General features: G+C 55.3%; 1 protein-coding gene across 2 annotated transcripts in view; it reads left to right on the forward strand.

Moving 5' to 3' along the window:
* HIVEP3 (HIVEP zinc finger 3) overlaps positions 1–16852 on the forward strand; it is a 464171-nt gene that overhangs the window by 432925 nt on the left and 14394 nt on the right. For both annotated transcript variants that reach the window (XM_081305082.1, XM_081305083.1), the window contains one exon: positions 14409–14584. In XM_081305082.1, the coding sequence (XP_081161208.1) occupies positions 14409–14584 (176 nt within the window). The remainder of the gene's footprint in view (positions 1–14408; positions 14585–16852) is intronic.

Below are 16852 nucleotides of genomic sequence, written 5' to 3' on the forward strand. Positions count from 1 at the left end.
ACTATAACTCCCAATGCCCCATGCATGGGGGCTGTTCTTCCCATCGCCAAGGCCTGGTCCTCCTGCGGCTCCCTGCCAGGGTTGGCTCCAGAGACTGGTCCAGCCAGAGCCCTTGTGGAGTCTGCAGTTGCCTCCAAAGAATCTGCAGCCGGTCAGGCCTAGACACACCCCACTCGGGCTCCTTCTTTGCCCGTCACCCTGTGACTTCCCATCCCATGTCTCTGTGCCTTGCATGTGCCATTCCCTCCATCTGGAGGGCCATCTCTTCCTCAAAGCCAAGATGCCCCAGTTCCATGGCACCCCTGACCTTCCTCCCACCTGCCCTGCCTGCTGGGCCCCCCTGTCCCTCTCAGCCCCAGGATCTCACGTTACCTTCTGCTGACTTTATTGTTTTCTGTTTGGTTCAGATAAATGAGTGCTTCCCCTGATGGCCAACTTTGGAGCCCACAAGCAGGAAAAATAAATTTAATAAAGCCCATAGTTGCCCTAAAACACGGAAGTTTAAACATGTAGACCGTGGGCCTGATCAGAATGATCTTTGGTTTATGGTGCCACTTCCTGGCTGTGTGGCTGAAGGCAAGTCACTGTGCCTCTCTGAGCTCACCTCCCCATCTGTGGTGTAGGGATGACTCTCTCCACTTCACAGGGCTCCCATGAGGAGCCAGGAGGCTAGAGGAACCCCAGGGTCTGCCCCCACTCTCAGCCAACTGTGCTAGCAGAAGCTGTTCTCATTCATGTGCTCCTGCATTTCTCTGGATGTACTTCCAGCCCCCAGGTTGCCTTCTTGCTGGGGGTGTTTCTGAAAGGCACTTCACATGCTTTAAATAGCAGTGGTAAGTGACACTTCATCTGGGCCAGCTGGTACTGCTGGAGAGTTGCCCACAGGCTTTCTGGGGCCTCTGTGTGTGGACTCTGTGCTTGGCCGGGCAGCGGCCCCTGTGCAGGGCAGCGTGGAGGGAGCAGGGGTCACTGGGAGGGAGGGAATCGAGGGTCACCGTTCTGGCTTTGCTCCAATGGTTGTGTGACCTTGGACAGGGCTCTTGACCTCTCCAGTCTCCAGCCACCTTGTCCCCTCCCTGGGGCCTGGAGGTTTAAGGTGAGCACAGGCCTCCGCGCCCAGATCTTACTGACATGGGTGTCTTCTGAGAGTGCAGCCAGCCTGTCTGGAGAGCCACTCTGACCTGTCCCTAGAGCCTCCCCGTCAGCTCTCGGCTGCTAGAGGGCACCGTAGCATCACGGGGGCCTTTCTGTGCCCCGAGTCCACGCTGTCCAGCCCTGAGGAAGCTGGTTCTAGTGAGTGAGGGGGAGGGAGGCCTCCCCCCAGGTCAGCTCAGCCTGCCTCCTCCCAGCAGCCTCACTGTGCCTCGGGAGGACCCTGGGGCATCTGCTTGACCCTGGTGAACCTCACCGAGGACCTGCCTGTGGCATGGCCTGGGCACGGAACCTGTCCCACCCGCCTCCATCCACTGTGCTCCCTACCCACCCGCAGCCACAGCAGCCATCACGTACTAAGGGCACGGACTTGGGGACCTGCCCATGGTCCCTCAAGCTGTAGGGAGCAGGGCTGGCATCACCGTCAGTCCCATTTGCTTCCTGAGCCCACGTTCTTTCCTTCGCACCCTGCCACAAACTGGGGTGCCGGTGCTGATCCCTCTCGGCCACATGCGTGGACCCCTGGGGAGACCCTATCCCTGCCCCTGCCTGTGCCCAGGGCCCAGAGGGACCCAGGGAAGAGGAGGGAGAAGATGGAGGTGCTGCTGCTTCCCCGGGGCTCATGCTAGGGGTGGGCTCACAGTAGGGAGCTCTACCCTCTGCTGTCTGCCCACCCTCCTGTGCTGCGGAGAGCCTTCCTCCTACCAGCAGCATCTTCTGCAGGGGTGTTTAATACAGAGGTGGGAGGTTCATGTCCTTCCTCTGCTATGCACTGGCTCTGTGGCCTCGGGCATGTGGCTTTCCCTCTCTGAGCTTTCTTTTCCTCACTTGGAAAAGAAGCTTGACATCACCCCCCTCACTGGGTTCCAAGATGGAATCAGTGGAGTCCCGAAATTAGGAAGAGGCCTTGTAAGTGCCACAGGACGGCAGGTGTCAGTGTGCAGTGGTGTTGCTTCTGTTGTGCAGCCAGGGCAGGAAATGGCTGAGTAGCTGCATTGAGTCCTGTGAGCCACAGGCCAAGACATCGTCAGCAACCCAGAGAGCCCTTGATAGCAGAGGTGACGTGGAGTGCCCATCAGCCGAGGTGTGGCCTCGCGCCCACCAGGCAAGGAAGGAGGCTCTGTGGCACAGTGCCAGAAACTTTATTCAAGATTGTGTGTGGCTTGCAGCTCCACGGTGGGCACTTGTCACTGGAATGAGTTGAGGCGAGGCATTGGCTCCTGAGATGAAGGCTGGGAAGGTGCCTAAGGGGACAGTGCATGACAAAGATGGGCCAGGAGACGGGACTATTCTAAGAAGCTGAACTGTTGCATGAGGTCGGACCCTTGCACTAGGTGCCGTCCCCAGCCAGTGGAAAGCCTTTCCATGTAGTTCAGAAGCACCTACCTGCCCTTCCGCATCCGCAGCCTCTGCCCCTTTCTGTCTCCCAGGCCGGGTCTGCTTTCTTGGGCCCAGCATCTGGGTCATGAGCACATTCACTCATCAAGAGCAGTCACTGCTCAGATCACCATGTGTTTGAGTCTCTGACAAGATGTCACAGAAATGGCATTGCTGAAGGACAGCCGAGACAGCAATGACAACCCTCCAGCTCGGTCTTAATGGATGAGCTCTAGAAGCTTCTGATAGCCACGTTTCTTACCTGCTTCCCTCTGTGAAAACCATGCCTCCCTCTGTCCTGTTAAGAACTGTGCAAAGCATAGGGCACGCCTAACAGAAGGCAGAGGAGGTGGGATCAGCGAGCAGGAGCCCCAATCACCTCTGATTCTGCAGTTTGGAGCCAAGCCGTGGCTCAGCCACCCCACCTTCTGCTCATGGAGACAAGTTGCCCCAACTTGGAGCAGTCAGACCTTTAAGGTGAGGGGTGAAGCACTATTGTAAGTTTAAAGCTTGCCCAGTCCTGGCAACGGGCTCATCAGAGAAGTCTTGTTCCATGCTTTTCAAATGCAGGTACCAAATCCCTTTATTCCTCACCTGGAATTTCTTCTGACCCTGTCACCTTCTTGTGCCCATCAACCTGCATGAAATCTAACAGGTTAACTTCACAGGGGCTTTTATTGGCCCTGCATAATTTTTATCCAGACCTTGATCTTTTGTCCTACTGATTTCCATGTCAGAAGGGTAAGAGCAGCACAAACTGGTGTCCTATGGTCCCATGTCCTAGGGAGACCTGAAGCAAGATCTCCAGCACCATTGTTTAATGGTAAAGTCTGGGTGCTAAAGTGTGTCACGTCCTCAGCCAACAATCCTGTCCACGTTGCTGGTACGCCATCCTTGCCGATGTCTCTCTCTCCACCCCCATCCCCTGGGGTGCTGCTGCTCTGGACCGTCTTCTCGGGCCACCCTCCTTCCTCTGCACCCACACCGTCTCCACCCTTCCCTTCTTCTTGCTGCTTCCCTTCTTCTTTCTCAGCATTTGACCTTCCCAGGAACCAGGTTCCTGTCAGGAGAGGGACACGGAGCATCTCTTTATGCTCTTCCTCCTCCTTGGACCACACCTGGCACAGACACGGTCACCGTGGAGGGGGTGTCCTGAGGAGCTCCTGATCCCCTTGGCTGTGATTTTGGAGGGCTCTTGGGGGCTATTCTCCATCCACCATTTTCTTTACAAAACTGGCCATGGCTGGGGGAGATGGTAGAGCCCTACCATGGGGACCAGCTGATGGTCCCCCTGTCACCAGGGCTGGACAGCTGTACCAGCCTCAGGGCACCAAATCCCTGCCTTCCCTTTGGAGCTGGGTGAGGGTAACATCCCAGGGACTTAATCAAAGTGGGAGGGGAGAAGAGCATCCCAGACAGGGAGTTCTGTTCAGAGGGGTGTTCTGTTCAGAGGCCTTATTTTAAAAGCAGAGCAATCATGGGGATGTGGTGGCAAACACCTGTAGTTCTAGGTACTCCAGAGGATGAGGCAGGAGGATCACCAATTGAAAGCCAGCCTGGGCAACTTAAAGAGATCCTGTACCAAAATATAAAAGGGATGGGAATGTAGCTGAGAGGTAATGTGCCTCTGGGTTCAATCTCCTGTACTGGGGGCAGGGAGTAGTACACTCAGGAAGGATTCAGGAGAGAAGAGATGTGGGCAAACGCCTGTCAGTACACGACACACCTGCCCCTGGCTCACAAAGGCTCCTTCCCTGCACCCAGGGCTCTGGGCACCCCTAAAGAGCTCACCACAGTGAAAACCTGCCCTGATGTAGGAAAAATCACATGTCCATAGGGAGGGGTAGAGGAACAAGGCTTTTGTTGAAGGGGTGATTCAGCCTGGAGTGATACCTGGGAGTTCCCATAATGGAACAATGTCATAGCCAGAGCCACCAGCCACCTGCTCTGCATGGTCAGCACCAGCCCTCTGTCTGGGGCTGGGAGCCATGAGCAGGTAGGTAGGAACTCTACAGTTTGGTTCTTCAGCGTCCCCATCCCTATCTAGCGCCCTGACAGCATCCATATCAACAGATTGTCTCACCCTCTGAGCCAGGACAACACCCTTCCTTCCTTCCTCCCTGTTTTCCCACTCACCCCCACACCTATTTGTGGCTGATGTGGCAGGAATGCTGTCTCCATTTAGATTCCCACCAGACCCTCTGGACCTTGAGTCCAGCTTCCTCCCACACAGGAATCTGTATTTCCCTCAACTTAAATGGTTTTAACATTAGTTAGCTTTCCCTGACTATAACAAAATACCTGACAAAAACAACTAACAGGTGGACTTTGGAGCCAGGGCTTTTCTAAGCTGGCCTCAGGTGGCTTTCCAGCCTCAGTTCCTGCTATTTGTCCCCAGGGCTGTCATATGAAAATGGGCCAAAATTTCTGCTATTTAATTTCTGTAAAAAAGTGCCCCCACAGAGTAAGCTATAAACAATAGCTGTCTTCTTCCACGCTAGAGATTGCACCTTTGACCCTCGTTGACATTTTTTGAGTGCTTTTTTGTGAATAAAATGTATGTTCGTCAATGTTAACAAAGTGGAAAAGATAACATATGGGAAGGGATTGGCACAGAGCGGGCACCCCAAAACTATGAGCTCAGGTGCAGGTGGAAGCCCTGGGTCCCCACAGTTCTGGCCCTTGTGTGTTGAGAACACTGGCCACAGAGTTCCACCAAGGCAGGAGGAAGTATCTGGTCACTTCCCACCTGCTTCTGTTGAGACAAGAGAGTGAGGTCAGAAGAACATTAGAGGCAGACGTGATCCTATATCACACTGGGCTGGGTCCAGCTCCACTTGAGGCCTGTGTCCTGGGCCACTCCACCATTAAAAGAGTAGCCTGGAAGAGTCCAGGAGAAGGTGGCCAGTCCAGGGAGCACTCCGTCACGCATGGAATTGTTCAAGGATGTGAAAACACTGGAGCTGTGAAGTCTCAGGTGGAGTCTTATCTTTTGGAGACCGTTCTATGAAAGAGAAGCTGGACTAGACAGAGCCCAGATGATGGGTGAGAGCACAGGCCACCAGAAAGCAGGGGACGCCTGGGAAACTGTGAGTCTCCAGGTGCCAAAGATGTACGGGCCGTGGGAGGGGACAGCCCTGCCAGAGGAAGCACAGGGCCCCTCTGCGTCGGAGGTGTGAAGGATCTTGCAAGCACCAGTGTTCTCTCCCAGTGATTTCCAAATTGTTTTTACATCACAGGACTCTACACCATGTTCAGTTTACACAGACACCCGCTCTGAAAGACAACTCATTCAGAGCAGCTGTGGGAGGAAGGACCCCAGGAACGCCCTGCTCAGCCTCCCCACGCCCACCCCCCACAGATCCTGAGCAGTTTGTAAGTCGTTGTTCTAGAACCCAGCTGGCCCAGGCTGCTGCAGGCTGGCACCACTCCAAACCCTCTCTGCTTCGAGGAGTCCACTCCTCTCTGTCGGTTTCATTTCTCTGAACACGAGGGGCCCAGGCTTCTGGCTGCCTGCCTGCCTCCCTAATCTCCCTGTCTGGTCGGAAACAGGGTGTGGGCCGCATTCTGCAGACCTAAGCTGACTTCAGCCGGGCTTGGTGCCTGCGGGGTGGTGCTTAGGCGTCTGACTTGGTCAATGAGAGGTCACTACGCCACATCTCCACCTATCAAGCCCCTCGCGTGGAATAAGAAGGCTCTTCCTGTTCTCACCGCCAGGCGGGTGTCACAGCTCTAGGCCACCTCTGTCTTGCCAGCTGAGGCTGGAAACTGGTGTTGAAAGATTGTGACATAAAGCCAAGAAATGGTGAAAATGGTACTTGTGGGTAGCAAGCCTGCCAACTGGACAGGGACTGGTCTTGGCAGTAGGGTGCTTCCAGCAGGTCTAAAAGAAGGCGTCCTTGAACCGCTCTTGTCTCTCTAGAATCTGTGGCCTCTATCTTCCTGCCCCAGCCTCTCACTGGCCTCTGGCACTGCCTCTACTCCATCCTCCACTCAAAGACCAGGAGTCTCCCAGATCAGCCCCTGCAGACCCCAGAGCCACCTGAGACACCACCACCACCCCCACCCCACTCCACCGCCCCCCCCCCCCGCCACTGCCCTTTGTACACTTTCTACTCCTGTCTCTGTCTGTTTTGTGATCTCTTCAGTGGCTGTGAGTCACTCTCGAGACCAAGGTCAGTCTTACGAAGCTTCATACTCCCGGCCCTGGACCAGCCTCAGGCCCAGACCAGGCCTAAATAAGTATTGAGTAAACAGAACCCTGCTCACAGCTCACACCGCTGCACACAGACTCCACTGGTGGTGGGCTCTGTGCCTGGTTGGATCACGTGTGTGTGGCCTGGCACTCCTGGCACAGCAGGCCGGGGTCTGAACAGTGCCTCAAATGCCCCCCCACCCCAGACATTAGGATGTGATGTCATTTCTGCAGAACCTAGTCAAGAGGAGGATCTGAGACGTGCTCAGAACCCAGTGTGAGCTTCCCAGTGACCCGCAGTTCAGCCGCCCCGACTCATTTTCCACCAAGGCGTGTGCTTCCTACTTTGGACAACTGAGTATTTTTAGCAGATCCACAGCTCCGCAGGCTGGGCCACCTGCCTCCAGCTCCACTCCCCACAGACATCCCTTCCTTTTTGAGCTTCCGTCGGGGAGCAGACAAGCCAGCCAGCTCACTGTGGCCAGACCTCCAGGGTGCAGTGACCGCTGGGAACCAGACCTAAGCCTGGCTTCACAGGACACAGGCTTGCCCTCGAAAGCAGGCCTCAATACACAGAGTGGGTTTCTGGTCGCTCGCTTTGTGCGATTATACCCAAGTGGCGTGCCCCTGAGGGGGAAGCACATGGTGCTATGAGATGATAATAAAATCAGAAGGTTGACAAGCCTTCAGAATATCCAATTTGGAGGAGAGGTGAGGTTTGATAATTAAATATTAATAATAAATGGAAAAGTCAATAACATAAATGTGGAATTGCCTCATAGAATCTCGGATTAGGAAGGTAACTCAGAGGCCATTGAGTTCATCTCTTCCTTTAAGAGAATAACACAGCTTGGTGGAGAGAAAATCCTGCTAGAAGGAGAGATGTGCCTTTGTCTACTAGCTGTATGACCTTGAGGAAGTTACTTCAAACCTGAAGTTCAGCTCCCAACTCGATCTGCCTCTCCTTGTTTGGTTTTGGAGGGTTTTTTGGTTTGTTTATTTGGGAGATATATGCACACACACGCACACACACACACACACACTGCGATTGAACTGAGGGGCACTTTACCACGAGCCACATTCCTAGCTCTTTTTATTATTTAATTTGAGACAGGGTCTTGCTAAGTTACTTAGGGCCTTGCCAAGTTGCTGAAGCTGGCTTTGACACGTGATCCTCCTGCCTCAACCTCTGGAGCCTCTGGAATTACGGGTGTGCACCACCACACCTGGCTAGGAAGTGTTTTTAAAAACAGAATTGCACAGCAGTTGAACACCTGAACTTTGTAGCCAGGCTACATGCGTTCAAGTTCTAACTCTATTAACTCACAGGCTGTGTGGATTCAGGCAGGTTACTTAACCTGTTGCTGTTTTCTGGTGTAAATGGAGTGAGTGGAGCCCCAGTCTTACAGGCCTGTCATGTGATTTAAATGAGGTAATGCATGCAAAGCATTTAAAATAGTGCTTGGCACCCAGGAGGAGCTATTTAAAGTTTGCTAATATTTTTAATTTTTAAAAAAACATCTGGATATGAGCTTTTCTTGAAAGCACTAGAAGATGTGACAGCCTCGTGCCACACTTGGCTAGATGGGTGTACTCCCTGTCCTTGTAGAGAGAGAGTGTATCCTGCCTTCCAGTTCTGCACAGTGCCCACCACTCCCCTGTCCTTAGGCCTCCTCTGCTTTGCTCACCACAGTGCCAGCCATGCCCCTGGGCACCCTGAGCCTACGCTGGATCTTAGGGGTGAATATGAAGTAGCTGATGAAATGCCCATATCCCTTTTACAATGGTGAACCAGAAGGTCCACCTACAGCCTTCTGGCACTGTGCCAGACATGCCATTGCTCATGGCAGCTGGAACTCCTTCCTGTTCATCTAGCCCCTGTGGGAACTCGGCTGATGATGGGGAGCTCATTACCTTATAGAGCAGCTTCATTGATGAATCTGTCCCATTCAGAGCCAGGAAGAGCAACCTCATCCATCGCTCTGCCTGAAATCCTTTTAAATTCCCATCCCACCAGGTCTTGTGGAACCCAGAGCAGCGTGTTTGGTATGCCACCTCCTTTGGGAACACTGTGCCAAGCCCCTATGGGCTTGGTGGAACTTATGGGTCTAATTGCCTCTGGAGAGTCTGAGGCCACAGTGCAAGGTGTCACTTGCTGATTGTTCAGGCAGGCAGCTCAGCTTAGCAGCTATGGGCAGTGGGGACCCTGACCAAGTCCAGCTGTGTGACCCTGGCCAAGTCAGCCCCAGGGTCAGATCTGGGCTCTCACCCCACTTCACACTTTCTAGCTGTCTAATAAGTTGGGACAACTCTCTGTTTCTCTTTGCATCTGGATTAGATGCAGTGCATAAGACCCTCCTGTTCACAGGCTGCTTGAGCAGCTTTCTTTTCCATTGAGACCCGAGTCTTAGAGCAAGAGAATGAAAGCAGAGTCATCCAGGAAGAGCCCAGCAATTCCATGCCCAGGCAGTCACCCATCATCTCCTGACTCCAAGCAGCAGGACAGAAAGCTGCTTTCTACCAGGGCTTCAGGACCCTGGTGATGTAGCCATGGGGGCCTCTGGCCCTACTCTACAGAGCCCCTGGCAGACACAGTTCTGAACCTCAGGCAAACAGGTGGCCCAACCTCAAACTCAAGGTCCCTCCAGCCAGGATATCTGAAACCCACAGAAGAAGCTCTTTTCCTTTAAGAGCACAGCCATACCGCCTGACCAAGGCCCCTGGCTTATCAGGACAGCAGAAGACAGGCAGGCAGTGGGCCCGCAGTCCACCGTTCCAGACCTGTCTGTGGAGGGCTGTCTTGTAGCCTCAAAGCAGGCAGGGGATTAGTCCCCTCCCCGCATGGGATCAGGGCAACCTATGACCCAGGTCTCCAAGGAGCAGCCTGGGGTGGAGGAGGTGGCAGCGAGCAGACCTGGGAGGAAGGCCTGTGCCCCAGGAAGGCCCCCGCACAGGCCTGCTTTCCGGCCCTAGCCCTCTCAGGGCATTTGCTGCAGCCGTGGACACCTGGGGAGTCCAGCCCAGGGCTGGACTTTCAGGAAAGGCTGGGTAGAGACGGATACCATTCTTGCTTGTCTGCAGTGTCACAGGTCCCTGGGAAACCAGAGAGGGAAGGTGCCAAGAAAGCCTTGGTGGGTTCCATCTGAGAGTGGTAGTGCAGCAAGTCTACATGGGGACGGGGACTAAGTAGGAAGATCGTGTCAGGGTGATCCTGGCCATGTCACTTGAACCTTTTAGGGCTTTGTTCCTATTTGTCAACTTTCTGTTACTGTGACAAAATACTTGAGATAATTGACTTAAAGGAGGAAAGGTTTGCTTTGGCTCCTGGTTTCAGAGGTTTCAGTTCATGGCCACTTGAACCATCACCTGTGGGCCTTTGGTGAGGAAGCACTTCATGGTGGGGAGCATCTGGTGGAGGAAGCTGCTCATCTCATGGTGGCCATGAAGCAGAGAGAGAGGAAGGGACCAGGGTCCCAATTTCCCCTTCAAGGGCACACCCGGGTGTCCTAACTTCCTCCCACTGACTACCTCCCTAGAGGTAGACCTTACCTGCCCAAGGTCCCCCAGGTGGATGTTGAGGGGATGTTCAGCCTTGTAGTCCTGGTTGGAGCTGGAGAGAGGAGGGGGAGCTGTGAGTGCTCAGGTGGAAAGCCACCTGGGGAAGGGGCCAGGTGAGAGGCACACAGGCTGGAGCCTGGGGGGAAAAGAAGAGGGCTGCACAGGAGGCGCAGTCTAGAGGGAACAGTCACCCCAGCCACGCAGTTGCCTCCAGAAGGCAGGGAAGAGGGCAGACAGGATAAGGTAACCCTGTGAGCTTGGCAAGGACTGGTGGTCAGCAGAGCCGGACTGCAGTGACCCAGGGAGCGTGGAGTGGTGAGGGGATGGACAGCAGTACGGAGGGCCCTTTCCAACCTTGGTCTAGGCACGGAAGCAGAGGAGCTGGAGCTGGAGTGGCTTGGGATCAAGGGGGCTTGTGATGGAGAGAGCAGAGCCTGTGTCTGTGGTTGGAAGGAGCCAGGAGGTGACAGTGAATAGGGTGGGACCTCTGTGCGGGCAGCAAAGCCAGGTCCTCAGGCAGGAGGGAGCAGCCCACATTGATACACAGCTGCCCCATGCCTGTCCCTGGGCTGTGCTCTTTAGGAAACACAAAGACAAGGCGTGGACCCGGCCTTCATGGAGGAGAGGAGTCGCAGGATCCCATTTTTTGCCAGAGCTGTGTCTTCCAGGGCCTGGGGTGCTCAGCCCTTAGCGGCCCTCCACAGGCTCTCCATCACCTTCAGCCCCACTGGCCGCCCTTCTGAAAGACGTCTCCTCTGGGCGTCCAAACCACAGTTCTCTCCTGGCTTCTGGCTCCTGGCTCCTCTGACCTTCCTCTGTTTGGGGCAGGTTTCCTGGTACCATATTTTCTGCTCACCCTTATCCTTGGGGCCACCCAGGCCTCTGCCATGACACGGTACTGGTCTGGTTTTTCTTTCTCTTGTGTGCTCACCTTCTCCAAGCAGGTCTGCACAAACTCTCCTGCGTCCCACAGATCCCCGTGTGCTCGACGTTCCTTCACGTCTCTCTCACTGAGTGTGAGACACAGCAGTTGAAAATCAGAATCCCCCATCGCATCCCTCTCACGCTTGAACGGTGCCTCCTGAGGGAGCCAAGCTGCAAACTTTGGATCTTTGTTTCTCCCTCATTCTGACCCCTACCCCAACCAGATGGCCACCAACGTCTTCTGGTGTCCACACTCGAAGACCCTCGGGTCTGTCCTGGCACAGGAGCCCACACTCACTCCCCTCCTCCAAACCATACCCACACATCCAGAACTGCCCTTGAGACTTTATATCTACATGAGAGACAACTTTGAGCAAGTCTCAGCTCCTTAAGGTGGCATTGGATGGTGATCCCCCTGCCCTGCCTGTCCAGCCTCAACTCCTCTCGTCCACCACACCCCAGGCCTTTATCAACCCTGCTGCTGCTCCTGGGGTCCCTGCTGGGAGTCCTCCCAACTACCTGTCACCATCCTCCCCACTGCTCCCACTCGGGCTCTCCCTCGGTGCAGAGGGCACACACCTTCTGTGGCCTGGCAAAGTGTGGGTACATGGTTCTGCGTGTGCCCCAACCCCAGTCAAGTCACCGCCCTAGAGGACTCAGTCTCTCTTTCTTTCTCTCTGAAGACCACGCACCGTTCGCTTGAGCTTGATATGGAGGGAGAAATGCAGGGGGCTGGGATAGCTGAGGTGGACTGGCGCTAGGACCTTAGCACAGAGCAGAGCCCAGATGCAGCAGAGGTCAGAGAGGCTGTGGGCAGCAGGAGGGTGCAGGAAATCTGACTCCAAAGGACACCATCATGCTAGGTGGTCAGAGTAACTCAAGCTTCATGGACCCGCCAGGCAGGGCCGGATGGAGGTTGAAGCCAGGTGGCAGCAGGAACCTCCGGTGCAAAGAGGAGGTCCAGCCATCCTCTTGTCTTCTCCTGGCTGGGAAAGGGTGCCCTGTCTCAACCTGCTTCCCCTGGGTCCCAGGGAATAGAGGGTCATGGTAATTAAAATCCTGTGTGGACAGCTGCATGATGCTGAAGAGTTATCATTTAGTAGGCAGACATCCGTGTTTGACGGGAGGGTGATCTTCCTAATAGCACAATAGTCACTTCTCCCCACCCCTCCTCCAGAGCCTGCAGTTCCTCCTCTTGAACACAAGATGGCGCGTGCCCCTGACCAGGGTTGAGGTGGCCTGGGGCCTGAGGACCCTGCCTGACTGGCTGGTCAGCACCTGTAAAGGTGAAGGAAGGACAGTTTTAGGTTCCTTGAGAGGCAGATGGACAAATCTAAGGTGACAAAAAAAAACAGGCCCATAGGGGACAGCAATTCACATGCGAGTGTGCATGAGTGGGCAGGGTGTGTGTGTGATAGAGTATAGGGTATGAGTGCAGAAGTTTGTGAGAGCCTGAGCATGGCAGTGTAAGAGGGGTGTGTGTGTGTGCATGTGTGTGCACGCGCGTGTATGTGTGTGAATATGAGGAGTGTGGTGGCAGTGGAGGCACGAATGAGGGTGTGAGCGTGAGTATGGGGCATGAGTGTGAGAGAGTGTAAGGTCTATGTGAGGTCTGAGCCTGTGAGGGTGGGTGTGAGAGTGAAAGTGTGAGGGGGCTGGAACTAGGGTGTGTGAGAGAGACTGAGCATGAGTGGTGCGTTTGGACTTGAGTGTGGGGATGTGTGTATGAGCGTGAGTATAGGGTGTCTGAGTGTGATTGTGGAGGGGTGTGCAGCTGGTGTGGGGGCGTACATGTGTGAGGGTGTGTGAGTGTGTGGGTGTGAATGAGAGTCTGAGTATATGTGAGAGAGAGTTTGAGGGACATGTATAATTGGGGTGTGAGTGTGATTGGGTGTGTGCGGGTGCAGGTGAGTGTGGGGTGTGGGGTGACCCTTCTGCTGCTGCCTGCAGCCCCTCACAGAGCCCTGTCTCAGGCCCATCCCTGTGACATTCTCTTAGCCCTAAGCTGAGGCTCCTGAAGCAGGGTCGGGCCCTTGTCACCTCCTGTCCCCGCTCCAGTCCCCATCACTCCCTGGCCTCTCTCTTGAGTGTGGTGATGGGCAGCTCTTGCTGCAGGCGTTGAAGGCATGCTCACCTCCTGCAAAGCACCCTGCCAGCAGCCCTGAGGCTTCATGAGTCAGAAAGCTCTCTCCTGGAAGCCGGCCAGGATTCCCCGCTGCCCGCCACAGCCTCGCCCATCTGCGTCTGGAGACGTGCTCATTTATAGTGCCAGAACATGGCAGTCCGCTCATCGTCGGTTGAGCCTGTGGGCCTTGTGGGCTTCCTCCTGCTGATGGAAATGAGAGTTTCCAGTTCAGGGTCCTGGGGTCAGTGGCCCTGAGCCCCAGCAAATGGGTTGGCCAGTCCAGAGGCCCCTGAGAGTGGCTGGTGCTTCCTGATGTGACTGGGAGTCTGTTTCCTACAGAGCATGACTGAGCCGGGGTGAGGGAGAGAGCACGGGGCTCCTGGCCACCAGGCTCTGAAACCAGGAAAATAATGGTGGTCCCTGGCATTTGCCTCCCTGGAGCATCGGGGTGTCTTCCTGACGGCTTGTTTTCACCCCTCCTGGGAAATGGACGGGCTCAGGGTAGGCAGGTTCAGATCCTGGTTCTGTCCCTTTCTGGCTATAGGATCCTGGGTGAATGTCTCGCCTTCTCTGAACCTGGGGTCAGGTCAGGTCCTCTTTGTTGAGAGGTCATTGTGATTTAATTCAGGTCAAGTGCCCGGCACAAGGCGAGCTGGGTGAATCACAGCTTCTAGAGCTGCTGCTGTTATTTTGTGGGATTTTACTCTGTGACTCTGGTGGCCTACGGTGGCTGTTGTGTGTGGGGCTCACTCTCTGTGGCCCGGTGGTCAGGGCTGGTTGTGGAAAGGAGGCTGTCAGAAATGTGCTTGTGTCCCCTGGCAGGAAGCACCTGCCTGCTACTCTAGGGAGAAAGGCAGGTGTGGCGGGCGTACCTTTCAGAGGTGGCCGGGTGCAGGGGTCCACCATGGATCCCCAGCGCGCCTCGCTCCCTCCCAGCCCACGGTGCTCCACATTCTCCACTTCAGGCATCGTGACCGGGCTGGGCAAAGCTAGGAAACCGTGCATCTTCTGAGGTGGGAACCTGCCTCTTCTCCTCCCTTTTTTTTTTTTCCTTTACATGACACCTGTTGCTCATAGGTACAAATCAAACGAAGAGTATGTATATGTGCGAGGCCGCGGCCGAGGGAAATATGTTTGTGAGGAGTGTGGAATTCGCTGCAAGAAGCCCAGCATGCTGAAGAAACACATCCGCACCCACACTGACGTCCGACCCTATGTGTGCAAGCACTGTCACTTTGCTTTTAAAACCAAAGGTAAGAGACAGTCAGCTGGGGCACTGGCTCTGCCCCCTGCAGGGAGCTCCCCTCTGGGAGCCCCAGCACAGACCTGTTTGCCTGGGGCCTGACATTGATCTCCTGAGTTCCCACCCCACTTGGTGCCTATGGCAGAACAGCCAGCTCCAGACTGGGCAGTGGCACCCACGGCTGCCCCCGCAGGTGCTCCTGGATCCCGCACACAGCCCCTCCTCCTACTGGCACACCCTCTCACCTCCCTGGGGACACACCCCCTCACCTCCCTGGGGGCACTCTGCCCAGCTCTTGGTTTCGTACTTATCTCATCGCTCTTCCTTCTGCATGTCTCCGTAGCCGTTAATCCACTGATCTGATAATGTCCAGCATCCACACCCACCCGTCACTGCCACTCTTGCATTTGGAAATCCATCCCACCCTGGGCCACTCGGCACACTCGCATGCTCACACGTCTTGTGCAGAGTTCACTCCTGCCCCACCCCTCCTCACCACCACCCCCCCCCCCGCCATGCCCCTGCTCTGCCAGGCTTCTCAGTAGCCTTTAGCAAAGGGCCCAGCAGCCCCACCCCAGACCAGCAGCGTCACTCCTGCCCCAGCCACAACCCACATCAGGGTCAGGACAGGCTCTGGCAGTCACCTGTGAAAGGAAGGACCGGCTGTTGAGAGCATGCATCCCAGAGAGCTGTGATGGGTCACAGCAGTGGCCTGGCCGCCGGGGGTTGGATGAACCAGGTCCATGAGATTCTTGGATGGATTTAGTTAGTTCTTTCCCTTCGAGACCTGCAGGGAGGGTCCTGCCTCTTGCTCACTGTTTTGGGGAGCTGAGCAGAATGGGGTGCCTCGGAGGGGGGCACAGGCCCTCAGCACCCTAGTGGATCAGTTCTTATGCTTTGCAAATGCCCGCGTCATGGTTTGGACACAAGGGTGCTATCTTCTCCTTTGAGCATGTTGGGGCCCTTCATGATGGCCCCACATTGTTTTCCAGGGAGCAAAACTCAGCACAGACTTGGGCTTTGCCACTTGTCCTTTCTTCTGTTGATAAAGCTGTTCCCAGTGGTGGCCGCTGGGCAGCCTCTGTGGAAAGAACCCAGTAGAGGCTCCAGCCTCCCTCCTTCCTCCATCCTCTTGTTGCCTGGCCCCTTCCGTTCTTTCTGTACTAGATCAGAGGCCAGTTTATCACATGCCCTGGCTCAGTGGCCTCCTCTCTGGCCATGTTCCTCTTTCTGGTCTCCCAACCCCATTAGCTGAGCCCGACCCTCGTCTGTCCTCTCAACGTCATCTTTGAGTTGAACTCAAATTTTCCCACCAAGGTTTTGGGTTAGATGGAGTTACACAGCCCCCCCCCACTTCCTTTTCTGTGTCCTCTTCTCTCTTAATGGCTCAGAAACAATGTCCCAGAGAGTGCAGCTAGGCCTGGAGCCTCCTACCCTGCTGATGAGCACATCAAAGGCATCTATCCCTAGAGCCCTGCCACACCCAGGGCAACTCAGCTCAACTCAGCCTGGACTCAGGCTCTGTCCCCAAATGTCCCCTACAATCCAACTTCCTGTGGCCTTAAGAAGCCAGTTGGAATTTTATGGAAGAGAAAGATGGGGAAAATTGGCTGACAGTTTAAGTAACACAGTCTGAAGTAATACAGCTCTAAAAGTGGAAGGCTTCTTGTCCAAGCCCCTGAGAAGCTGAAGAAAGTGAGTCCCGGAACCAGAAGTGACCATGCACGAGAGCCCCTGCCTCAAGGGCACCAGCCCTCCCCTTCCTCTGGATGAGCAGGTCCTCCTCTCTCTGGAGGGAGGGGTCAGGTCTGCAGTCCGATGACCTCTGGAGTGGGTGGCAAGTGCTGCTTCTATTCCCAGCACACCCAGGGGATCACAGGGCTCCATCGTCGGCATGAGGAACCTGGGGGAGCCTCCTGGCCACAGGCCACACAGCACACCTGTGCCCAGCACACAGCCCTCTGGGAGCCTCTGCCATGTGAGACAGGAAAAGCCCATCCCTGTTGACTCCCAGCACAGGCAGTCCCCTAAGGGACCCTGCTGAATTCCTCTACCTTGCCTGCTTTGCCAAGTCTGAGTAAGGTCTGGGGTCTTCATGGGAACCCCCACTTTCTAGGAGGCACCTTCAGTGGAGGCCACCCCTGGCCTGACCTCCCTTCCTGGGTCTCTCTGAGCCACCACAGAGTGCAGAATCTGAGCAGGTGGGGTGGTGCCCCACATTTCCAGGGGTGCGGAGTGTCCTCTGAAGCAGGGCCAGGCCTGGGAAGCTTTGCTGTCA

Source organism: Spermophilus citellus (genome assembly GCF_964194105.1).
Source record: "Spermophilus citellus genome assembly, chromosome: 9".
Lineage (NCBI taxonomy): Eukaryota > Metazoa > Chordata > Mammalia > Rodentia > Sciuridae > Spermophilus > Spermophilus citellus.